We start from the raw sequence: 25,288 nt of genomic DNA on the forward strand, positions 1-25,288 counted from the left end.
TCGGGCCTTGGCCACAGTCAGGTGCAGTTACTCCAGACTCCCAGGCCAGTGTGAATCACTCTTAACTGCTGTGGTTGCTGTCTGCAGTGGTCCCTCCTGCCTCCTGTCAGGCCACACCTGTGTCTCCTCACTCACAATCAGGTGCCCCTCAGTGGCCTGAATACCAGAGTGGCTTCTGCAAGAAAAATGAGACAGAGAAGCAGACAGAGGTCAACAGGCTGAGATGACTTTGTGGGAGCAGCAAGGGATCCCTACTCCCTCCCACCCGCATGAAAGCTGAGTATATTCAGAGGGCTGGGGGAATATGTGCGTATACATGGGGGATATGTGCATGCATATACATGGGTAGCTACCAGAAGTTACAGCTCTGTGTAGGTGTGTGTGTGTGTGTGTGTGTGTGGAGGGGGTTGACTGGGAGCAAGGTAGTTTGTTGTTTGTTTGATTGCTTGTTTTAGATAATTGGACATATTATATCTGTAGGTGGAATACAGTGGTCAGGCTAAACCATTCTTTATGGCTATGGGCTATGCCCAGTACAACCTGACTCACTTCATCATGACTTGAGTCTATTACCCAACGGCTTCTACCACCTTCCAATGGAAACTATCCAACAGCTTATCGCCCAGTGGTTATTGTTGTGTTTATAAAAAGATAAAGAGAGGGGAGAGATGTTCTATGGAGGTGTGGTCAGGCATGGGGGAAGGGAGTACCTTGGTGGGTCCATGCTGAGGCATCCCTTCCCCATGAGGGACCAGCCACATGACAACGGTATAGTATAGAATAGAGTTTATTCAGGGCATGGGAGGGGAGTTAAGAGGGTAGTAGAGGCAGAAAGGCAGAGAGAGAGAGAGAGAGAGAGAGAGAGAGAGAGAGAGAGAGAGAGAGAAAGAAGAAGAAGAAGAAGAAGAAGACGAAGAAGAAGAAAAAGAAGAAGAAGAAGAAGAAGAAGAAGAAGAAGAAGAAGAAGAAGAAGAAGAAGAAGAAGAAGAGGAGGAGGAGGAGGAGGAAGAGGAGGAGGAGGAGGAGGAGGAGGAGGAGGAGGAGGAGGGGGAGGAGGGAGGGAGGGAAGGGGGAGGAGAGCCATGAGCACATGGAGAGAGAGGGGGATGGGAAGCAGAGAAAGAGCAAGAGAGGAGCAAGAGAACAAGAGTGAGGGCAAGCAGCCCCTTTTATAGTGGGTCAGGCCTACCTGGCAACAGTGGGGTGGAGCTTAGACAGAATGCTAACAGTTATAGTGAAGGTTGAACAAGGTGTTGTCACAACCTTCCAAGATTTTTCTTTCTGGCCCATAGCCACTCTCTTGGTCCAAGCCTAGCGTGCCAAGTGGGGAACATCTGAGCTTGACACTCCTCTTAATCCTTCCGGAGTATCTGCCTATCTCTCCTGCAAACCTCCATGGGGGAAGGAGAGCACAAGAAACAGTCAGACCAACTGTTGTTGCTCTAGAGAAAGCTTAGGGCCGAGGGTGTAAGAGTGTAACATTAGCTCCAGCCTCTTCTTCTCATCCCTTGGCAGGCATCCTACCGGGACATTACGAGTCCCAAGCTAGCAGACCTGTGTGTCCCGACATCTCACCTAGGAAGTGGGTATACATTAAAGGGGTGCCACATCATGTTCCCTGACCCCTTTCCTTGCTCCCTGCCTTGGAATCAGGGAGCCTGAATCCAGGCTTCTGCAGGGAACCTCCTCCACCCTCAAAAGGTCTATGAAGAGGCTCCTTCTTTTTTTACTGGGGCTCTGATTCTCTTCAGAAACTCCATCACGAGCGCTCTCTCTGGTGCTAGAGCCTGATCTACCCTCTCAGGTTCTGCCATGCTGATGTCCCACCCCCATCTCTCTCTGTAGATGACATTAACATGTCCTTAGTCGCCGTGTTCTCCAGAACCACTGCATCTAGAACCTAACAGAGCTAGTTAGTGCCACAATAGGGAAGACCAGCTTGAAAACGGTTAGGAAAAAAATGGCAGGCACCTATCAGATGAATCTCATCTTAGGGGGTCTAAGGCTGCTTGAAAGCAGGTAGGCAGCTTTGAGCTGTGAGCGCCCCTCACATGCACTTTGGAGCAGCAGACGCTAAGCCAGCTCTTCCCCAGTAAGGTAGGAAGAAAACGAGGGGGCTGAGTTTGGGAGAGTTCTGAAAATTCTAACAAGCCTTCTTTGTTTATCTTCTCTAGGCTTCCGCAGCCGGTCTGCATGTAGTTGGGATAAATTCAGCCCAGGAGGAAAATCAGCGCTGCCTCCCCCTCTCTCCTCCCATTTTAGGTGAGAGGAGGAGGTGCCGTGGGGGTAGAGAAAGATCTGGAGAGCTCGCCAGCTGGTAAGGCTGCTGGGCTCAACCGAGCCTGCTTGCTCCGCCCCCACAGAGCAGGGCCAGAGCAGGAACACACAGAGGCACCCCTTTCCTTCACCCCCACCCCCACCTGGGGGTGGGAGCAGGTAGCCGGGACACCTTGTGATCCAAGGCTCCCACAGCTTGCATGGCCCAAGCAGAACCCTGCAATGAGCCTGGAGCAGGCAAGGCAGCTTCTAGGTGTTGGCGTTCGGCATCACTGTAGAGAAGGACCCAGTAAGAAACAAGGTCCTTTTTGGGAAGGATGATATAGAAACAGTTCTCTCTCTCCCCACCAAACACAGAGCTTAGACACTGGATTGTGGAGGAATTGCTGTGTGAGTCAATTGTTGTTGTGTCCGGCCAGCAGATCATAGGTCTGGGTTCTAGCCTGGAAAGGCATTTTGGAAACCTGGAAGAGAAGAAGGGCTGGGTTGCGCGAGATAAGGAAGGAACCAAGACAAAGCTCTCTGCTCAAGGTTCAATTTTTACTATTCTGGCACTCCGTTATGAAGGAAGGGGGAGGGACCGGATTCCCGCCAAATAATCTTGGAGTCCAGTAGCAGGGTGACCACGTGTATGGCTCAAAACATCAAAGCGGCAGGTTCCAGCAGTGGGCGTGGCAGAACGATTGAGCGGGAAGCTCCACCCCTGAGCAAGCAGGTTTCAGGCTGGGGGAGGGGAGACTACAAATTGTGAGGGTAGGGTGTCAGTAAATGGGGATGGGATACCTTGGGAATGGGGATCATATCGGGTCTTGGGTATGTAGGGGAGTCCAGGAAAACTGAGGTCAATGGGGCCTAAGGACTCAGGGATGACAAAATGTACGCCTCGCCTCTTGGGGCATCAGAAGAAAATAGGAAGCCCTGGCCACTGCTTACCACAGCCTTGTGAACTCTGGGTGTAAACCACAGCCCTTCTGAGCTCCTAGGCCCTGGGTTGGTTCTGGCATCCCGAGAGCTGCTCAGGGCCACAGGAACTGCTCGAGTGGGCGCAGGGCAGACTTGAGCGGACTGTTTTGTCTCGTGATGCTGCTACTGCTATAGAAGTGAGGTACTTGATCTCGACTTTTGTTTTTTAGGTGCCACCCCAGAGGGTGTCCCATCTGAGCCAGGCGAACATCACCGAGTCTTATTTTGGAGTCTTTAATCTTTACTTTGAACCACAGGTTGAACTCTGAGGTGCCTACAGTGATGAGTTTCTGACTGGCAGTTAGCAGACATCTTTTCAGGATGCAAATCCCACTCCCTAAGCACACGAGCTTTCACTTTCTTTGCCAGAGAGCTTTCCCCAGTGTCCTGTAGACAGGTCTCGGGACCTCCATACCTCCTGGTTCCCCGGGTTAGGCAGAATCATGCTTGAAAGCGTCTCTCCTTCAGGCGCTGTGGTTATTAAGTACGTTTACGGACTCCTGTGTATCATTAAGTCTCTTGGTAGCTGCAGATGACTGGTTCCAGGACCTCTCCCTCCCTTGGATACCAAAATGGCGGTTGTATAAAACTACGCACACTCCAGTGTTGTTTAAATCTTCTGACCTTCATATGATACCCACTACAAGTGTCATGTGAACAGCTGGCATACTGCCTTGTTCATTATGGGAGAAAAAGCCCATACTGGTTCGGTACAAAGGTAACACAAAGGCCAATTTCACCGTCCGTGAATGCAAGTCCATATGGATAAGTTTCAACCAATGGGCACTGGTGCGGCTCGGGCATGTGAAACACTGAAAGGCTCCAACAGTGAAGCCTTGGCTTTGTTTCATCCGTAAGGATTCTTCATAGTCCTTGGTGAATCGCTAATTCGAGTTTTGCTTTTTTTTTTTGAAAGGTCTAGAAGTTTCCCTTCTGCATATACGGAATCAATCCATGGTTGGTAGGGCCAGTGCACTTGGACGCTCGAGTGTGTATCTGAGTAAGGACTGCATAGATGCTACCTCAGGAGCAAGAGGGTAGATCCGTAAAGACAGAGCTGGGGACCTATAGACCATGCAGATTGAAGTGTCCTGCAACCAGCTTTGCCAGCTGTGAGCTGTACATGTCAAGAGGCCGAGACCATCAGAGCGATCGAGCTCAGCTGATTACAGATGTGTTTTATTATTGTATGCTAAAACTCTGGCTATATTAGTGTTAATTACTATTAAAAACTGTGGCCCTGGGTCTTTCCTGTAGGCTGAACCATGCAGATTTCTCTTACCCACTACAATACAATAACCATCAGTTTGGCTGCCTCTGAGGTAGGGTGCGTGCCCCCCTTCACCACCAAGCTGAAAAGCAACATGGTCCCTGGCTGTGTAGAAACTGGCTCCTGTGGGTTAGCTTGAGATACAATTATAACTGTGGCCTGACTGGGTGGAGACAGGAGGCCTGTGGAAGTGCTGTGTGGTTTTGAGTGGAGACAGCATTCGCAGTGAGGGAACTGGTACACTGCTCTGCTACATTGATAAAGGCATTTTGATGATGCCGTAATGTAAGCTTAAAGCTACTGTCTTAGTTAGGATTTCTATTCCTGCACAAACATCATGACCAAGAAGCAAGTTGGGGAGGAAAGGGTTTATTCGGCTTACACTTCCATACTGCTGTTCATCACCAAGGAAGTCAGGACTGGAACTCAAGCAGGTCAGAAAGCAGGAGCCGATGCAGAGGCCGTGGAGGGATGTTCTTTACTGGCTTGCCTCCCCTGGCTTGCTCAGCCTGCTCTCTTATAGAATCCAAGACTACCAGCCCAGAGATGGTCCCACCCACAAGGGGCCTTTCCCCCTTGATCACTAATTGAGAAAATGCCTTAGAGTTGGATCTCATGGAGGCATTTCCTCAACTGAAGCTCCTTTCTCTGTGATAACCCCAGCTGTGTCAAGTTGACACAAAACTAGCCAGTACAGCTACCAAATCATAGACTGAGGGACTAAAACAGTGTAGGCCCAAGGTCAGCGTGCCTGTGGGGTCTGCTTCTGTAGAGTTCTATCCTCTGAGGCTTGCAGATGTCTTTTTTACCCTACACCATAGTTGTTCCTCTGTGACAAGCAAGCTTTGGTGTTTCTTTTTCTTCTGAGGACATTGGTTCTTTTTAGAAACCTATGACCTCATTTAACCATAGTTGCTTCAGGAAAGGCCCTGTCTCCAAGTATAGGCATATTGGAGAGCTTCAAGGTATAGCTTTTTTGGAACACAGATAAGTATAGATCATGTACATACATACATACATGCATACATACATATATACATGTGGATTCGCTAATGGGAATATTCTGGTAGTGGAGGTGATTTAGATTTAGATAGATTCAGACCTATGTTTTGTGATTCCCCAGTTATGAGGGAGAAAACAAATAATAGATTTTAAGGAAATACACGTTTTTAAATTTTAAAATGGCATATACGGTAGAATTGTTTTCAGGATTGTTTCCATAACTTGTGTGCCCCCCACCCTTCTTCTCGTCCATATCTATCTCTCTGCAGATTTGCATCGAGAGATTTCTGGAGTGACACTGGCAAAATGCTTCTTCCTAGGGTGGATTTTGAAGTAATTTTGTTTGGGTTTTCCCTTGTATTTACCTCCATGACTTCAAATAAATAACAAGGCACATGCATATGTGTCTTTTCCGAGCAGAAGACATTGAGGGGTTTTTATGTGCCTAAGGCACATCTCAAGTGTACCTCTGCTTTGTTCCCAAGGAAGGCCAGCCTAGCAGAAGGGAGTGTTATAGCTGGCAGGCCCAGGGGTATGCCTTTGGTCCTGGTCATGTAGCAGCTACAAACATGGCTGAGTGTGTGGCCCAGCAGGTAGCCATGAGGAAATTTTCAGGGGACACCTGGGCTCCATTTAAACTCACTGCCAGTCGCATCCTGAGCCTTTGAAGTAGATTTTATGGCTGGCTGGCTGGCCACGATTGTAACTGGACTAGAGGTCACAGTTCCAGGGTTGCAGCAATGTATCCTGGGATGCTGCCTAACTGGCTACCCTATGTGACAGATATCCAAGGGTCTGGAGGTCACAAGGTCAAGGATGTTGCATGTTTGTGGCTCCTGTAGAAAGCAGGGCAGATGTGCAGTGTTTTTCAGGTACTAGAGCACCGGAAGCAGCAGGTGCTCTCTTACCTAGGGCAGATGTGGGGTCACCATGGCTGCTCAGAAAAACACGCCAGCATCCATGCATGTTGGGCTGAAAGTAGACATACAGTAGCAACATACATACATACATACATACATACATACATACACACACACACACCCCCCACATGCTGACACCTGGAGACCTGTGAAAGTAAGCTTGGGAGGTTTTTTGTGGTTTTGTTTGTTTGTTTTTCTTTCTTTTTTTTTTTTTTTTGTGGATAGTCTTCAACTGGCACCAGTCCAAGGCTGAGCAATCAGTACAGTCATTAGCACGCACTCCCTAAACAAATTGTGTATTTTTTTTTTTTTTTTTTACCACAACTCACTATCCGTCTGTGAAGACCAGCTAACTACAGTTAGGAACAATGTCATGAATGTCATACAGTTGAGTGGACAAAGCAAACACAGAGAGGTTAGCATTATTTCCTTCATGTGAAATTCAAACCAAACGAAATAAAACCGTGTCTTTAGAGATGCATGGCGCTTCAGAGGAAAATCATAGAGGGGGACAATAGAGTTCAGAAGAAGGCAATGAGGCTACACTGGAGAAAAGGGCAGGGAGGGCTCAGCACTGGTCATGGCCTCCAGGGTGGATATAGCTGGACGACGTTCTCTTTAAGCCGGTGGTAGGGGCGAGGATGCTCACTTTGTAATTATTCCTTAAACTGCCCAGATTCTGCATTGTGCATTTGCTTGTTGTATCAAAGACAGAACCTAGGATCTTGCCCTTGCTGGGCAAGTGCTTTCACCTGGCAACCAGTGAAGGCCACATTTCTAGTCCCAATGTGTTTCTCTGGATGCATCTTATACACATGATGAAAGTATTAGGTGAGGGTCCTGAAGGCTTCGTGTTTATGTGCCAGAGCCTGTGATGTGTGTGTGTGCGCGCACTGGAAAGAGACATCATTAGGAATGAATGTGAAAATCGGCACAAGCAACAAGCAACAGAGGCTCTTCCAGTGCTACGGGGGCCCCAAGGAGCTCGGGGGCATCCAGGAGGTAGGCTCCGACCAGCTCCTGCCAGTGGCGGGGGTATACTAGGTGGAGATGGGTTGATGCTGAAGAGGGTGACAGAGGTTTCCACAAAGGAGTAGCTGACATCAATCTTTGTTGGACCCACAGTACAGCTCAAGAGAGTTTGGAAGGTGGGAGGACGGATTGGCTCTTCTCCAACCTTTTCTTTAGTCCAGGCTAGACAATTAATAGATTCTCAATTCAGAATGGTCCTCAGGCATAGTATAGTTAAACAGATAATAGAAAAAAAATGAACTGAAAAGACTTTTAGAAACCCTCAGAGAAAAATAGGTAAATATGAGAGAATTAAAAAATAGATACAGTTATGCTTACTGCCAAATCCCATTATAAAACTATCTTCATCAAACTTCCACAGGGGGTTGCTTAGGGAATAGTTTGGCAACTCCTCAAGAAGTTTAAACATAGACCCAGCTAGCACATGACCTGGCAATTCTACTTCTGTGTGTAGATCCAAGAAATGGAGAGCAGTCTTAAGCAGACCCTTGTTCATGGTGTTAGCATCGTTCATAAACATCCCGAGGGAGAAACAATGCAGTGTCAATCAAGAGCTGGGCTGGGGAGAGAGCTCAGTGCTTAAGCATGCTTGCTGGGCAAGCATCAAAGCCTGAGTCCAAGTCGACAGAACCCACATACAATGCTGGTCCCAGTTGTTCATATTCCCAACTACGACCCCAGTGCTGTGGGGAGGCTGGGAGGTGGAATGATCGTGAGGTTCACTGGGACTTGTTGGCCACAAACTTGATAAATATCCTTTCACTATAAGTAGAATGATATTGGCTATAGATATATTAAGGTAGAATATATGAACATATGGTCATATTAAAGCAATATTGGACAAGCCAGATCCCTAAGCTTATTGTACATACCAATGTAAGATACAGTACCCCCTAACCTGAACCCTATAAAAAGGATGACATCTGGACATGATGCCACACGCCTATAATCCTAGCACTTGGGAGCTGGATATAGAAGGATCTGGAGTTAAAGACTGGCCTGAGCTATTTCCGACAGTGATAGACAGAAAGATGGATGGTTGGTTGGATAGATAGATAGTTAGATGATAGATGGATAGAGAGATAAATGATAGATGATAGAAAGGTAGATAGAAAGATAGCTAGACAGATAAATGGCTACATAGATGGATGAATAAATAGATGGTAGATACATAGATGGTAGAGATGGATGGATAGATGATAGAGATATAGATAGATGATGGATAAATAGATAGATGATAGATACATGGATAATGATAGATGGATGGATAGATAGGCGTTGATACATAGCTAGATAGAGAGATAATACTTATCACTGTGGTCTGTGATGGTCCTGCTGACCTGTCATTCAACCACCCAGTACAGAAAGAACCAATAGGCAGAGCGTTCCAAACTAGCCTCAGAGTTTCAGCTCCTCGTGGTCCTGGCTGCTTGACAGAAGCAGCTCAGTTACTGAGTTACTCTTCATACATCCAGACCTGGTCCTGGGCTTCCTGTCAGCTCCATCTTGTTGCAGGTCTGCATGCCTCCAGCAGCTCTTCAGCATCTACACACCTGCAATGACCCTTGTGTGCCTGATGTCTGTTCAGCCCCTGGCCCCGCTAAGACCTCTTTGGACTCCATGGTCTCTGTAACATGCCTGTTGCCATTGTGCAAAGTGTAACCTGCATGACCTGAGAGTTAATATCTGCAATTAAGATTAGGATATGAGAACATGTGGTTGACAATGGCTAACTATTGAAGAAAGTTGGGATTACTGGGTAAATTGCAGCAAATGCTGCAATACAAACCGATGGTGTGGGACACAAATGTGTCTACTTTTCCAGTGTAGCGCTCCTGGCGATTGTGAGCTTGAGGTTAACTCTGCTACATAGCAAGAGCCTGTTTTAAAAACCCAGAGGCACCAGAATGCTGTTCCTGTGTGGGGAGACAGCGGAGAGAGGCTGAGGCTGTGAAGTTTCCTCTTGAATTAGGGGACATGGAAAACAAGGTAGCTTTCCCCTGTAGAAGTTTGAAGGAAGAGTTTCTGTTCTGGGCCCCTCGCTGGCTCCCGGGTCAGAGGTGCCTAAGGACCAGGACCTTGCAGAACATCTCCTTTGCCTTTTCCTTCCTGATTCCTATACAAATGCTGGGGCCAGGTACCTTCTAAAGATGGACCCTTGGGAAATGAGCTTTGATAATCTTCTTTTCTCCCCTCCCTTCCTCTCTCCTTCACTCCCTCCTTTTCTTATTCTCGCCCTGCCTTCCTCCCTTCCTCCTCCCCCTTTCCCTCCTTCCCTGCTTCATTTTCTTTCTTTTCTGTACTAGAGAATGAACCTAGAACCTTGCACACACTAGCAAGCACTCTACCATTGAGCTATACCTATACCCCCACCCCTTAGCTTTATTTTGAGACAAGGTCCATTGAAATGGCTTGGTTGGCCTCGCTCTGTAGCCCAGCAAGGCCATGACTCCCCCTTCCCCAGTAAACAGATCAGTAGAATTACATACAGGGGAGAAATGAAACAAAATGAAAACAAAAAACCGAAGATGAAGAGGCAGAGACAGTTCAGTGCATCTAAAACCTCTTCACCCTCAAGTAGGAGGGGTGTAGACTGGTCCAGACTGGTCCAGGAGGAGTTCCCTTGGAGAGTGGCAGACACCCCATCAGGCTGCCTATGGGGAAGTGATTAGCACTGTGGTCCTTTAATCAAGGCCAAAGCTATCACTCATTTATTTGACCTTGAAGTAGTCACAGACTGCAGTTGAGGGTGGTAGTGGGGTGGGGCAGGGGTGATGGGTGATAGGTAATAAAAGGCCTTGACTTTTGATCCTCCTGCCTCAGTTTACTGAGTAGCTGGAATTACAGCCTATGCCTGCAGGCCTGGCTAATTGCCTTGTAATGCTAAACCCACCCATGTTGCTTCTGGAAAAGAAAAAAAAACCCCATATTTTAAAACTGAAAGGCATGAGAATGAGACATATACTCAATGGAAAATTTGCTTCTCAAACAGCTTGAGCAAAAAAACCTCTCATCCCCATGGCAACCAGATTCCACTGCGACCAACCATGCATATCTGCCAGGTCACCCACCCGTTGGCAAGCCTAGCACATCAGCTCTTCCAGGCGCACGTGGGTGACAGCACCCACTCATCGGGCTGCCTCTGGGGCCCTCTCTAGTTCCTTAACATTGTGCGGGGAGGGCCACCTAACACAGCAGAGAGTGCCTCCATTAAGTCAGTAAACTCAGGCAGGCCGTTGCCCTTCTTGAAGCCCCTTGGGGCACAGGATCTGGGTCAGGGATATGCTGCCATTCTGTACCGAAGCCCTGACAAGATGGAAGAGAGAGGGGTGGAAACAGAGGGGTGACAATGTGGTGCGCCTAGGTCGTCGTCATCCCCTACGAAGGAACCAGTTAGCCGGCTCACGAATTTACATGTGTTCTAGTCTTTTGTTGTGGTAAATATCATTTGGAGGTTTCTACCTCACCTTAGATCACTGAGCTCCCAAGTAAAAGACACAAAACCTTTATATTTGTAACAAGTCTTAAAGCACTAGAGCTGGGTAGATATCAGCCCTCTGTGCTATTTTGTCTCCTTCCTGTCAATAAACCCCGAGATATCATTTGCCATGTTCCTCCTGGGCTGCTCCTACTCCAGTCGGCTGCCAAGGGGTCACGATCTACCAATCCCAGTGTGGCTCCACCCCCTCCTATCTTCTCTCCTCTTGGCCCCTGCCCGAGACCCCAAGCTGGAGAACCTTACCCCACCCCTTCTATTCTGCCCAGCCTAGGCGGTAGGCATCTTCAGGGATAACTTGGGGGGGCAAGTCTACACAACAGAAGCTGGTGTACTTGAGGATCTCCTGGTCTTGGAGCAAGCAGATTTTGGGGTTTTGAACCAACCCACTGTATCTGCTTGTGTTCTCCTGCTAATTATGTTACCCTCAAACTTGTTTTGTCCCCAATTGGTTTTTGTTTAGTCAATAAAGTAGCCAGTGGCCAATGGCTGGGCAGAGAGACAGAGTTAGGAGGAAGAGGGCATTCTGCCGACAGGGGCAGAGGAGGCAGATCACGCCAGAAAGGTGCAGGAGAGAGACAGCGGATTTGTAGGTATAGGGGAAAGCGGCCCCAGGAGGGCTGCCCAGCGGGGTCCAGGGCAGCAGAGATGGAATATAGACTTAGAAAGTATTAACTCGGGAATATCAGAGGGGAGTGTGTGTTAGCCACGTGGAGATGGGAGTGGCCCAGCCACAGAGCTGTTTAGGGTATATTAACAATAAGGCTGTGTATGTGTCCTTTGTTTGGGAATCCAGAACATTGGGTGTGTGGCAAGGAACGCGAGCATGCCCACCAGGAAGTATAGAGTGGATTCATTTGCTAGCTATAACCCACTACAGTCTTCATCACAAAGCTATGGCTGAAGACTCTCTTCTTCCCTGGATTAAACTGTAATCAAATCCTTTTCCTTTACCATTTTGATTTCCTAGTTTCATTTAGAGAGGGAAGCTAGGTCCCGGGCTCATGCATCTGAGTGTGGGGTTACATTTGGGAAGGGGTTAGAGCTGCTAAATACTGCTCACTGGAACACCAGGCTCCTGTGAGAATCACAAGAGCATGGAGCCCTTGGTTTGGTTGAGCCCAGTGCAGGCCCGGCTCGGCAGTGCGGATAGGGATACAGTGGTCCAGAGTGGCTGAAGCCCGCAGTGGGTCTCAAGTATGGGTAAGCAGAATAAGCTAAATGCTACCTAGAGAAACTTAGTGAGTCCTTGCCTCAAAAAGGGAAGAAAAAGAGGAGTGGGAAGGAGGAGGAAATGGGAAGAGGGAGAAAGGGCAGGAGGAAGGAAGGAAGGAAGATGGAGACGTAGATTAGTGGTACAGAACTTGCCTGTCTGCAGGGCTCTAGGTTCAGTCTTTGATACAGCAACAAGCAAACCCTAAGCTGCTGTAAAGGACCAGCGGGAATAAAGACATTCTAGAGTCATTCTGGCCTCTCGCAGGCTATCAGACAGACAGACAGACAGACAGACAGACAGACAGACAGACAATGCACCCTAAGGAACTGGAATTCCCCCCAGGAAGCTCAGGCTGGGAGGAGGCCAGACTGAAGCCTGGTACCAATCAGAGAAGCAGCTCATTTCCTGGAAGATCTGACCACCTAGCAGGAGAGCCTGGAGCTGGGTGATCAGCTGACCACACCTTGAGCTGGACAGTTGTGCACATTGCTTCCCTCTGCTTAGAACTAAGCCTTAGTCAGGGCCCTGAAGTCGGAGAGTTATGGGGGCCCTTTTTTCCCCTTTTCTCTATGTGGCCACATAGATCTCTTTTTTCACAATTGTCTTTTAATTGACCTATTGATGATGAGGGGCTGAATCTAGCTTGTTCGAATTGACAGGGCCTGGGCTCTGACCCCAGGAATGCTTGTGACACTAACCCTCCTAATGCTTCGCTCTCTTGAACAGACTTCTGACCCCTTAGATTTGCAGTGTTCCCCACTCTGGCCATTTTGGAACAAGCCCTTCCTCCCTGGTTGCTGTCAGCACCAGGAGCAGCCTAGAAGCAGTCTGCTCACCCTCCCTGGGGTTTCTCTTTCCTGTGGGAGTGACTCAAGACCTAGTTATCATCCCTGCAGCCGTCCTCCCCTGCTGACCACAGGGAAGGTCTGGTGGTTGTGCGTATGAAAGAGCAGGCCTTCAATTTGAGCAATTATGGGGTTCAGCCCTGGATGGTCGGCAGTGCTCTCCTCTGCTCACAATGTGGTGTTTATAACCAGTAAGCTTGGCTTCCAATTACAAGCTGTGGCCTCTTCCTGTAACACCATAGAAAACCTTGGCTGTGCTCTGAGACGAGCATGTTGTTTGGGGGGATTGGGCCCAGGTTTTAGCACAGGAAAAGCTCCAGCATTGCTGTCAGATCTCACGGACCTTATCACCTGTATTACCTCGTGTTTGACCAGGTTTTGGAGGGGAGAGGGAGGGGGTGGTGGTGGGCATATTTCTCTATATCTCAAGCAAAAGCAAAGTGGGGCCTGTCCTTGCTGGGTCCCTGGTAGGCTCCTTAACATCCACCTGTGGAGTGATCGGTGTGTGTGTGTGTCTGAGTATGTGTAGTAGGTAGGCCCTGGGCCATCCTTGCTTGTGAAAACTCCTCAGAACAAACTTCTACCAGTCCTTTGTTTCTCCCCATTCTAAAGTTAAAACAAGAAGAAAAAAAAAATGGTGGCTCATGGGATACTGGCAAGGAGATTTTTTTTTCTTTCTATAACCCATAGTCAGACTTGAAACCGTATATGTTTGCAATGTGAAAGCCTCTAGCTCCCTTTGCAGATGGCTATGTGATCTGAGAAGCTAGAGGGACGGGGCGGGGGGGGGGGGTGTAGAAGAAATCTGTCTGCAGCAACCTAGACCAACCAGCCTGACTTCCTCCCTCCTCCCCTCCGTGTAACTTAGTCACCTTTCAGAGGACCTTGATCTGAAGGGGAGTCTTAAGTATGTGCTAACCAACCACAACCTCGTGACAAGGGCAGGAGTATATCAACTCACTTCTCACTTTGGGGTACCAGTTACGAGCTCCCACAGATGGCTCTCAGAACAATTCATAGTCTTTAGTCTCAACTAGGGAATGAAGAATTCTGGAAGCTATTGATCTCCTCTACCAAAACCACTGTTGGGGTGTCAGGGCCTTGAGTTTATTCCTGTTACATAAGGATGTCCTTCAGTGGTTTCTAGGGATCCTCTATAGTCTCCTAATAAAGGGTTCTAATTAATAAGGTGTTTATGTGATTCATTCTGATTTCTACAAAATCTAATGTCTTTTTTTCTGACTTAGTACCAATTTATATTTAGTGAGTTGTACAATTTAGAATCAAAAGTGAATAAGACTGTATTGAGGACAGAGTCAGATGTGGGGCAAGTGACTTTGGAGAAAAGCACAGACTTTGGACTAATTATTTTCTCTATTCTCCATGTATTAGAGAGACTGTCTTTCCATGCCTAGCCAGTTCCTCGAAGAGTTCAAAGGACTTCCCTTTGCAATGCCAAAGCACTCCAGAGCCAACAACCCCTACAATGGCTGCAATCCAGGCAGTGCTCTTACACTGAATCACTAGGGCCAGGTGGAAACCAGTGAGTCACGCCATGACCATGACCTAGGATGCTATTCTACTGGCTAATCCTTGGCCACTGATTAACTACTGCTTCCCTCCAAGGCCCTGTGTGCCTGCCTGTGCCTTGCCTCCTTGTTTCTTTGTGTAGAATCTCAGTTGTTTCTCCCTTGTTTGCTATTTGATTATACTTGAAGCAAATTCCTCGTGCATTGTAACATACCCAGAGGAAATGAAGCTGGCACAGCTAGCACTAGGGGACCATTAGAATCGCCTGGGATGCTGTCTGTCCGGGACTTGCCAACATACCCTTGGATTTCATTGGCCTGCAGTGATCTAGGGGACAGCTAGACCCTAGAAGTCCCAGGGCAGTGGTTCCCAGAGCAAGATCCTGGGTCAGTATCTGCATCACCTGCATGTAGTTAGAGATACAAATTCTTGGGTCCCACTTCAGACTTAAACTTAGGGATTTGAAGTAGGGAGCTAAAAATTGCTCCCCAAGTGGCTCAGGTGACAAAGATGTGGTTAGAGGAGTGGGTCCAGAGACAGCTGGCCTTGTAGCCATGGTGAGGAACGTGGCCTTAAGTGTGAAGGAAGTTACAGAAAGACTTTGAACAGGCTCTGGCTGCTGCATGCTATGTGGTAAGAAGCTGACTCCACAGAGGGCTGTCTCCTGCAGCTGTAGAGGGGACAGTTGGTTCTGGGGCATGGGAGTTAGGGCAGTCAGAAGAGAAGGCCCACCTACATCAGCCGCTTGAAACATGAGGCAGCTACTGTCAGCAAGTCAGAGCCCCAGTGTGGACAGCGCCTGCTGTATCTCCCCAGTCAGATTCACAGGGCCAGGGCATTTCTGTAAAGCTGGGCTAGATAGAGTGATACAGGTCTGGGGCTCTGAGACTCTTCCCTGTGAAAGTATCCACTGACTCTCCACAGTACATCTCTGACACTTGTGTGAGACAGATCTATGGCTCTTGGGAGGAATCAGGTAGGTTAGCAATTTTGAGTGATAAAAAGTGCTCATTTGAGGCTCTTTAGAACAAGAACACTGGTTGTTCTTGCAGAGGACCTGGGTTCAATTCCCAGCACCCACAAGGTAGCCCACAATCATCTACAACTGTATTTCCAGGGAATCCAAAGATGTCTCCTGGTCTCCACAAATGGTACACAGACATTCATGCAGGCAAACACCTATACACATAAAATAAATCAAGCAACAACAAACCCAAGAGATCTCCAGCACTCATGCCACTTCCATGGAAGTTTTTGGGGTGAAGGCCTATAGCAAGCCCCACAATGCACTTCTGTAGTCCCATCTGCTCAGGAGGACCAGGCAGGAAGACTGCTCAAGCCACAAGCTGAAGGCCAGGTTGGGCAACAGAGTCCCCACCTCTAAGGCAGTAGGCAGCTCAAAGCTTCATACAATTCCCAGTTTATAGAGAAACAAGGACCAGAGGAACATGTCAAATGACACACAGGATATAATTGGCAAATGCAATAATTGGGAAAATTCCAAATCAGTATTGGTATTTTTCAACAAATGAATTGCAAGACAGTGGAGGATCCGTCCATACATTAAGCCATGGCAACCACATGTAATATAGTGTGCCTTATTTAAATTATGATTCATTTAACTCCAAAAATTAATCTGATAGTTTAGGATAATAAAAAGGTATTTTGAGGTCTGGCATGTAACCCCAACACTGAGAAGTTTGAATCTTACCTGCTACATAGTAAGTCCTATGCCAGACTGGGTACAGAGCGAGATCCTGTCTCCAAACCCGAAAGCTTCTTAACTCTGGCGGATGCTTGACAGTATAACTTTCTTTCTTTTTCTCTTCTGTCCCTTCTCGCCCTCCTTTTAGTAGTATTAGTAGTACTAGTACCAACAACCACCACAACCACAACAGGCCCTGATCTATCAGCTGTGTGCTTAAATGCGGATGAACTTCACGGCTGTAATTTGGCTTAATATTTTTTTTTTCCAGTGTGGTTGTTTAAATCCTTTGCACATATTAGGCAGGCTCTCTACTACTGAGCTGACTCCCGCCCCGTGACTTGTTTCTACTTTTGAAGATGATTTATTAAGCCAAATCTCTGTACTTAGTCAATCTGTGCATTCTGTTTGATTCTTAGTGTGGTGAAACTTTTCACAGGACATTGGTTAAGACGACAGCTAGATGGAGTATCCCTGAATATCAATACTTTCCTTCAATGTAAACAGTGAGAAAGCAAACCCACCACTTACCAGCTGCCCACTACAGCCTGGAAAGTGGAGTTAGACATGTTCTGTATTTCCATAACTTCCCACTGTTTTGAGGCAGGCTTTAGAGCTCAGAAATTTATTTCATCTTCACCTTTTATTTTGAGCCACTTTCCTGAAGTTGCCTGGGTTGGTCTTGAACCCTTGGATTCAAGTGCTCTTTCTCCTTCAGTAGTTAGGACCATATTATACTACTGTGCTTGGCCGTTCCACTGAGCGTTTGCTTGAGACAGAATCTCTGTACCCTAGGCTGGCCCTGAGCTCCATCGTCCTGATTCTTCCTCCCCAGTGCTGGGATTACAGCACTTTTATTACTGGAAACCTAAAACCACACACGTTTTGTTTTATTGTTTACAGCAGGATGGAACTTCAGTTCCAGGGGCGGGCTCATCTAACAGTCCAAGAGACAGAACAAAATAGGCTTCTGCTCAAAGTCACATGGCTGACAGGTGGCAGTCCCAAACGCAGACCTTGGGCTCTCTGCCTGACGAGCTGCCTTGTAACGCCTCTCACCCGTGTGTCATGGCATCCCACACATGACCCTGGCTGTTCCAGACAAGCCTGGCAGGTGTGCAGAGCCCAAGCAGTTAGCACTCCTCACATGAAGCTAGAGGAAAACTGACCCCAAAGTGGAGAAAATGTTAATTTCTCCCAGAGCAATAGGAGAAAAAATAAGCCCAATGAATGAATGTCAATTTTAGGCAGCTTAAGTTATTTTAGGACATTACCACAATATTTTAATGTCAGGCTAGAGAAGTAATTGATGTTAAATAAATGCCAAACATAGTTTTCTAGCTATTCGTCCCACAGCAAGAAAAAAAGCTATTAGTGTTTTTGATTTCTAAAAGCCAAATTTAATAAATTAATAACTGCATGCCAGGTAAAAATATAAATTTACAGTTGAAAACCAATAATTTAACAGAAAATGTTGTGTGGTGCATTTTTATTGGTAGCGTACTGAAGTAAGATCTAAAACACATCTGGCTTCTGCTGAGGACAAAGCGCTATGTCAGAGGAGGAGGAAGAAGCTGGAAAGGAACCGTTGTGGAGTTGGCATATGGTATGGGGATGGTGATGTAACAGCCAGGGCACTGCTTATGTGTGTGTGTGTGCAAGCATCAGAAACCAATGGCATGGACCCCAAAAGCAAAGTCATGACAGTTTACTCTGGGAAGCATGCTGGGTGACAACCACAGACAACCCAGGACAGAGGTGGTGCAGGCACAAGTCTGTGATTCCTCAATGTGGGGTTTCCTCACCAAAAAGGGGTAATCATGCAGTAGCTTGAGTTTCTCTTAACATGATAGACACCCAGGGTTACCGGGACCAGAAAGCGTGTGTGCACTGTTTTACAAGGACAGCTGAGCGGTGCTATAGAAATGACAGGAAGTTCCTTCATTTTAATCTGGGTATTTGGCCAAACCTCTAACGAAGAAACAATTCAGCTAATGAAGCTAATTAAATTACTAGAAAACATTCCTTCATCTGTAAACCATTTTTCTTCTCCTCAAATCAAAACTCTAAAATAAAATGTCTTCGTTTTTGATAAGCAGCTCCACCACCAGTCTCTGATAGCGTATGTCGTTCAGGGCGGCCATGGGGTCGAGCTCTGGGGATCTCATGAGGGTTGGTCCAAACACGATCCCAAGGTTCTCTGCACTCATCAGATTCTCCTTCTCATGAAGGGTCACTCTGAAAAAACACAGCAAACCACAGATGACTCAGTGATGCAGGATGCTCTTCAGCAAGTCTGAGGACCCTAATGAAACTGGAGCCACAGTCACGGTGTGCCCACTGGCCAGTTCTCCTAAATCATTATTCTGTGCTTCTTAGAAACTTCAAGGGATGCCACTCTTTTGAAGTAAGTCATACTGGAAAATAATTTAAAGTCCTGGTGATTGCTGGGGCTCACATTTGGACTGTGTGGGTTCAGATGTTTGTGGATTCCCCTGGCCAGACACATTTCCAAAAAGGAGGGGGCGGAAGAGGAGGAGAAGGAAGAGGAGGAGAAGGAAGAGGAGGAGGAGGAGGCGGCAGCCTGCCTTCCCTTTCCCTTGTCTCTGTGGCTCCCTTAGGCAGAGTGAGCCGTGAGTGTCTGGAAGAGGCTCTGTGCAGACAGGGACAGTGGCTTACAGTTTAGAGGTCGGGCTCTGTGTCTCTCCCTCTTACCCTACAGCAACAGCACAGGGAGCTATTAGATTTATCGTGGACACTTAACTAACACCAAATATGAAACAAACTTCAGTTTACAAGCGGCGTTAGCTGTGAACATACTCAAAGGAAGTTTGAACATGACGCCTTTCAAATGGGACAGAGCTGGGCGTGGGCTTACACCTCTAACTCCAGAGGCAGGCAGATGTCTGAGTTGGAGATGCACCTGGTTTATACAGGTCAGCCACGTTACATGGCAAGACAAAGAGAAGAAGGAGTAGGATGTGGAAGAGGAAGAAAGATGGGAAGGAAGGAAGGAAGGAAGGAAGGGAGGGAGGGAGGGAGGGAGGGAGGGAGGGAGGGAGGGAAGAAACAGACTGAAATGTGCTTTGGAGCATATAGAATTTTTGTTTCTAATTGATTTTAGCATTTGAAGCCCTAAAGCCACTGACATCACATAACTGAAAGTTTTGATCATCACCAATCCCATCTTAGCTTCCAACTGACCACACTCCTCCCTACTCCATCATCGTTGATGCAGTTTCCCTGTTGGTAACATCAGTTAAACTGAGCACACTCCTCCCTACTCCATCACTGTTGATGCAGTTTCCCTGTTGGTAACATCAGTTAAAGCAGAAGTTAAGCCCAAACTGCTTACGCCAAGCTTCAAGCGCTTACTTGGAGCAACAAGCAAAGAACAATGAGTTGTCTCACAAGCTAACACCAGCAACTCTTTCTCTGTCCACAAAATGTTCACCAATATCTGCAGAATACCAGCACACTTACAAGCAGCTCCTAGAACTGCAGTGCTCGGATGTCAGGATGAGGTACTGCAGTGCACAATATTTTTAGCATCCTTTCCCAACTGGCACAATTTCTCAAAAGACAGTGTTGCTATGCACCTACGCATTCACTGAATAGAATGTGACCTTTCTTTTACCTTTTGCTTAATTTTATTCTTGAAGTTTGGTTGTAATACAGCAGTAAGATATGAGCTACAACTTGCCTCTTGAGATGCGCCATGAGGTACCGGAGCGTCTCGCAGTGGGCAGGCGGCAGCGATCTCAGTGCTTCGTGAAGGGTCTCCAATTGCTCGTCAGGGTCCATAATTTCTACAACATCAAGGAGAGATGCTCTAGCAGAAAACTGATGTGATCTCATGGGATGCTTTGTAAAGCTAGTGACAACGATTTCTCACAGCCAAAACCCAGCTGTCCAAGGCCACCTTAGGTTCAGGGTGGGAATACAGTTTGATGGGCCTTTTCCATCACCTGAGGGTCTTAGGGTCTGGCACATGAGGAAAGTGGATACACAAGATATTGGGTATGCAGCTCTATCACATGCAGATACATGTAGAGACATGGAGAAAGCCTTACACATACTAAGGAGTTCATCTGACAATGGCATACATATTGCTCAGGATATTAAAAATCCCTTTGTAGTATACATGACAAGGTGGTCCACTGCCCCTGTGATTCCTGGCAAGTCTTCCTGATAATTTTTTTCATGACATTGTTTTTCTTTGGAGTGATACGGAAGAACTCATGCCTCATGCATGCCAGGCAAGCACTCTACCACTGAGCAATAGGCCAGCTCTTTATTCTTCTAAATCAAGAAATGGAGCATCTACCATTTGTTTGCTGTACTTATTACACTCGGTGTTATATAACAAAATGAAGTCTCCCTTCAAAGCATGGGCACTCTCCATTTCTCGAGTATGTTCTGAAGAACACACTGCACACAAGTCTAAGTGTGCTGTGCCATGGTGGGACCCTGGATAAGGGGTTCCCCTAAAGGAGTCCATCATGAAGGGAGACCTCCATCTGGTCATCTGAGAGCTGCACTGAGGCCCATACACCAACCACTTTCCATAAGAACTCTGCTCGAGCTATCAATCACACCTGTAATACAAGGAGCTGATGCTGTCGGAACTCTGTGCTCTTGAAGAGCACCACAGTACACCAGCTCTCTGGTTACAGGAGTGCCTTACATGCTGGTCTCAGCCAACCACAACAGGACCTCACACTCCTAACCAACATGATAACCTCGAATGCTGGGAAGACTCCATCGGCCCTGTATCCAATGTTTGAAAGAGAAGACTGAAACTCTAGTCTCTAACAAATAACCAGCCCAGCTCAATGGCAATGTAGACTGGGTCCAGTAAATGCCAGTGCAGAGCAAAGGCTGGGCTCAGGCACGCAGAGCAGATCTAATGACTGTCAGAATATATATCATCAGTGACTGAGGCCATTTAGTTCAAAAGGACCTTTGACTACTCTACAGTTTTGGTCCAAAGCTTTCTCAATTCCCTGTTCATTTCTTTATAATAAAGAATATGTGTTTTGCCTTTTGCCATATGGATAATGCATGAACTCTAAACCTTGGGGGACTTTAAAGGGTATATCTATTCAGAACACAGCCATTTTCTCAGACACTGAGATGTAGCAATTTGATTTCTAGAATGAAGAGAAGGAAAGTCTGTTTACTATGGAAAGCTAACTCGTAGCATAGGGCCAATTAATTTGAAGTTACATGATTTTGGAAATTAAAAGCAGGCTTTTCCTTTTAACTTCTACAATTAATCCTGGCCAGGAGGAGCTTGAGGCAGTGGGAAGTTGTGGAGAGCACTGGTGTGCTAGCTCAGGAGAGTTATTTCCTCCTGGAGGGAGGGGCTGACAGCAAACATGGAGGCCAGCATCCCAGGCTACAGTGCACAAGAGTGAGGCAGGCACTGTGAGACAGCCCAGAGGATGCTGTGCTGGGCGCCCGGATTTCAAATTGTGGTCAGGAAAAACCTCGATGCGAGGGAAAGGTCCTGAGTAAAGCCACCTCAGAGACCTGAAGGAATGAGCTGAGGAGGGAAGGTGGTCGCCGCTGAGCTCATGCAGGTCCAGAGCAGAGCATGCCAGTAAGACTGAGGGAGAGTGCAGCACACGTGGCTGCAGAGCTCGTCTCATTCGAGCTGTGTAAAATCTGAAGGCTCAGGGCGAGACCGGTCAGGTTATGAGAGTTACGTAACCCATGCTCAGTTAAACAGGTTACTTATTTTGCACGTGTGAGCACAGTGGCACATCATGGAGGTCACTTCTTTCTATCCCACAGGTACTGGAAGTCAGACTCAGGTTGTCAGCCTTGGTGGCAAGTGTCTTTTACTCCCCAACCCTCTCACTGGCCCTAATGCTCAATTTCTACAGTTCCCTTTCCTCTGGCTGCCACGTGGAGCACAAAGGTCAAGAGTAATGGCAGGAAGGCCATCCCAGTAGGACAGAGTCCAGGGCATAGAGCAGGCATTGTGCAGATGGCGGCAGCGTGAAAGTGGGTTATTCTGAGCCTATTTTGAAGATAGAGCTCTTACGATTTCCTGATGGAGAATGTAAGCGAAAGGGCAGAACAGGGAACGAGTAAGGTTGGGGTACAGACAACTGGGAGTGGTGGAGGTCTGGAGATAGCTCCATCTGCAATTTCAGATGTCCAATGAACACGCTGACCTGGGTGAACCTGTGGTTGCAGAAAGAGGCACCCTTCATTTCCAACTGGTTCTAGTTGGAACGTGCTAAAATGCACTGACCCTCTGACACCACACTGGCCAGGTTCTCCTCTGGACAGCAGCCCCTCTTCTATCCCAGGCACTCAAGTATTGCCCACCAAACTTTCCAGAGATATACGGTTTTACAAACAGAGGCAAAATGACAGAAATAACAACAAACAGAGGCAAAATAACAGAAATAACAATCTTTTTTTTTTTTTAAAGATGCCAATACTCAGAAACTGTTAAGATTTCTCTTCTTTAAAGGTTAGGTATGAATTACAGGTATGAGTTTTGGAACAAATAAAATTTTACAAATGAGCCATCTTCTTAACTAGATTTTTAACCCCCCCCCCAAAATCAACAAACAAAAAACCAATCTCCCCAAAACACACAAAAACAAACAAAAAAAACCCCTAAAAACAAAAACCCAAATACTTCTTTGTCTGAAGAGTATGAGTAACGAGGCCTGAGTTCAGCTTCCCAATTCTGAAAACAAAGCAAAACAAAGCAAACTTCTTGATGATGTGACCCTGAGTCCCAGAGCATAACTGGTAGGCCAATGCTTGTTTGTGAACTCTAGAGGTCTGAGTTTGGTGTAAGTCTGGAAACTAAGAACATCATCTGGGTTAGAGCATAAGTGCTTGCAGATACACAGAGCGCGGCAAGAGCTGCAGGGGATAGACTTAAAAACCACACTGACAATTCTTAGCAGGGCCTCCCACACCCGTGTACTTACTGGCAGACTCAATGAACTTGGGGTAGGCATCGTATGTGATGAGAGGAATTGGCAGATCCCTGAAGTACAGTTTAAGTGCACCAGTGATAATGTTGATGTCCTCATACATGTTCACAGAAATATCCGCCTTCTCACCATCTTTTAAAAGAAACAAAAGTAAACATTGGGTTCACAGCTGTATCATTTTAACATGATTTGCACATGAATACATTATAAAGATAGGCAACACTTCAGGCTTTTGTAAAAATTTAATTAAAATGTATTTTATTCTAACTGTACAGAAGTTTGTGAGGATTGGGACTGGACAAGTCTATGCTCGAGTAGACCTTAAACCCTAGCTGTGATGTTATTTGTGAGTTGTGATTTTTATTAAGAAACAAAAATAAACAAGCAAACAAAAAAGCCCATATTTTCATTATTTGCCACTGACACTTCAGTTTCTACAATCAAATCCAGCATGGAACGTGGCATGCATGAGTGAGCCACTACTGTAAAACTTTTCACATCTCTCTCTCTTCAAGCTCCGTGGTGCTCCTCTTGCTCTGCTCTGTGGTGGACCAGTGTGGACTGGGGTGGAAACAGCTTTGCATTTCATAATTACCTGAGAATCCACTGGGGGATAATGCAGTTTTACTTTCTTTCTCTTTTGTAGAAACATGATTTGTGAAAGAGAGCACTGCCAACCCAGTTTGATCCTAGAAACCACATGGTGGAATGTGAGAGCCCCACTCCTTCTAGCTGTCCTCTGGCCTCCACACATGCACCACCCCCAATTAATAAATGTAAAACAACAATGACAATGATAAACATCCTGTCTCATTCACACTGGGCTTCATAGTGGTAACATCTGGATCTTGTCTGAGCAGGGTCTCTGGGTAAGGAGGAGTGGGAGGGGGAAAGCAGAACAGAACGCCCACACGATGCCCACCTGCTGCCCACATGCTGCTCACACCCCTCTGGAGGATGTACAGAGAGCCTGAATGTTCAGGGAGAAGAGAGGCACAACAGAGCTGTGGGCACTCACATTCGGGAGCAGGCTGTCTTCACGGGGTCCACCACTGCCTGTATTTAGATTTGTTATAAAATCTGAATCTGTATCTACTCAAGACTTAATCAGTATCATTTCCTTGCTAGATAGGTGTGTATATGCCTGCCCACGTGTGCACAGGTGAACAGACTTAGGAAGAAAAAGGAACAGTTGTTAAAGGTATAAAAGACACATACAAAAGAAACCATCAATGCGCAGCGACAGAAGTCAGTCTAAAATGCCTTTGTGACATATGATTTCAATTGGAAAAGGCAAAAAGGTTCGTGGTTGCTAAGTATTTGGGGGAAGAAGGGACAAACAGAGTATGAGGATTTTTATGTTAGTCAAACTATTCTGTATGATACTGTGATGCTGACAGAAGATAGCCCAGTGTAAACTCTGAGTTTTAGTTAATAATGTATCAATGATTACAAATAAATGATACTAATTCAAGATGCTAAAACAGACAGTATGGGGCATGCGTAGATCCCAGTGTGCTTGAGACAGGCACAGGAAGGTCAAGAGTTCTAGACTAGCCTGGGCTAACATAATGAAACCATCTCAAAATCACGTTAGTAACAGGGAACTTGGCAGTGGATGCCAGAGGGAGGGATTGCAAAGGAAATCACCGCACTGCAGGCTAAATTGTTCTGGAACTCTAAAACTACTCCATAAAAGCCCTTAAAACCCAGGCTCTTTGAAATGCAGAGTATTTCAGCCTTTCTAAGCCCCGGGTGGATTTTGAGTCTGCTTCTAAGTGCCTCTTTCACCCAGGGTAAAGTCATTTATGGGACAGGAGAAAGCAAGATAGAGTGCTTTCTGGAAACAAAAGGCAATGTCCCCCAAGGAGACACTAGAAAGCATGTAGGTGCCCTGGCCTAAGGACCTGGAGAAGGGGACCAAAGGCAGGTATCATCCCAGAAGAAACAGTGGGGGTGTTTTTTGTTTTCCTTCCCCTTTTCTGCCACAGAGTTCCTATTCCAATACCTATTAATCATTTTTTAGACAATTTTTTATCATTTTCTTCATTTACATTTCAAATG

The 25,288-nt window shown here is 46.7% G+C and overlaps 1 protein-coding gene and 1 long non-coding RNA gene across 18 annotated transcripts in view; one reads left to right on the plus strand and one right to left on the minus strand.

Annotated features, from left to right (window-relative positions):
• Positions 1 to 1,823: 1,823 nt before the first annotated feature.
• Positions 1,824 to 21,310, plus strand: Chn1os3 (chimerin 1, opposite strand 3). The gene is made up of 4 exons (NR_040623.1): positions 1,824 to 2,317; positions 17,756 to 17,862; positions 18,488 to 18,663; positions 19,381 to 21,310. It is a non-coding gene; the product is annotated as a chimerin 1, opposite strand 3 (long non-coding RNA).
• Chn1 (chimerin 1) overlaps positions 15,958 to 25,288 on the minus strand; it is a 164,708-nt gene continuing 155,377 nt past the window's right edge. For 12 of the 17 annotated variants that reach the window (XR_003949984.1, XM_006498558.2, XM_006498557.2 and 9 more), the window contains 3 exons: positions 23,219 to 23,356; positions 19,960 to 20,065; positions 16,003 to 18,494 (listed from right to left, as the gene is read on the minus strand). Coding sequence is in view for 16 of the 17 variants with exons in the window: in XM_006498558.2 (XP_006498621.2) it covers positions 18,323 to 18,494; positions 19,960 to 20,065; positions 23,219 to 23,356 (416 nt within the window). In the remaining variant the exon portion in view is untranslated. Of the gene's footprint in view, positions 18,495 to 19,959; positions 20,066 to 23,218; positions 23,357 to 25,288 lie in introns of all 17 variants that reach the window. The other 5 variants (NM_001166603.1, NM_001113246.2, NM_001166604.1 and 2 more) reach the window with 1 other exon arrangement.

Source organism: Mus musculus, chromosome 2 (assembly GCF_000001635.26).
Source record: "Mus musculus strain C57BL/6J chromosome 2, GRCm38.p6 C57BL/6J".
NCBI lineage: Eukaryota > Metazoa > Chordata > Mammalia > Rodentia > Muridae > Mus > Mus musculus.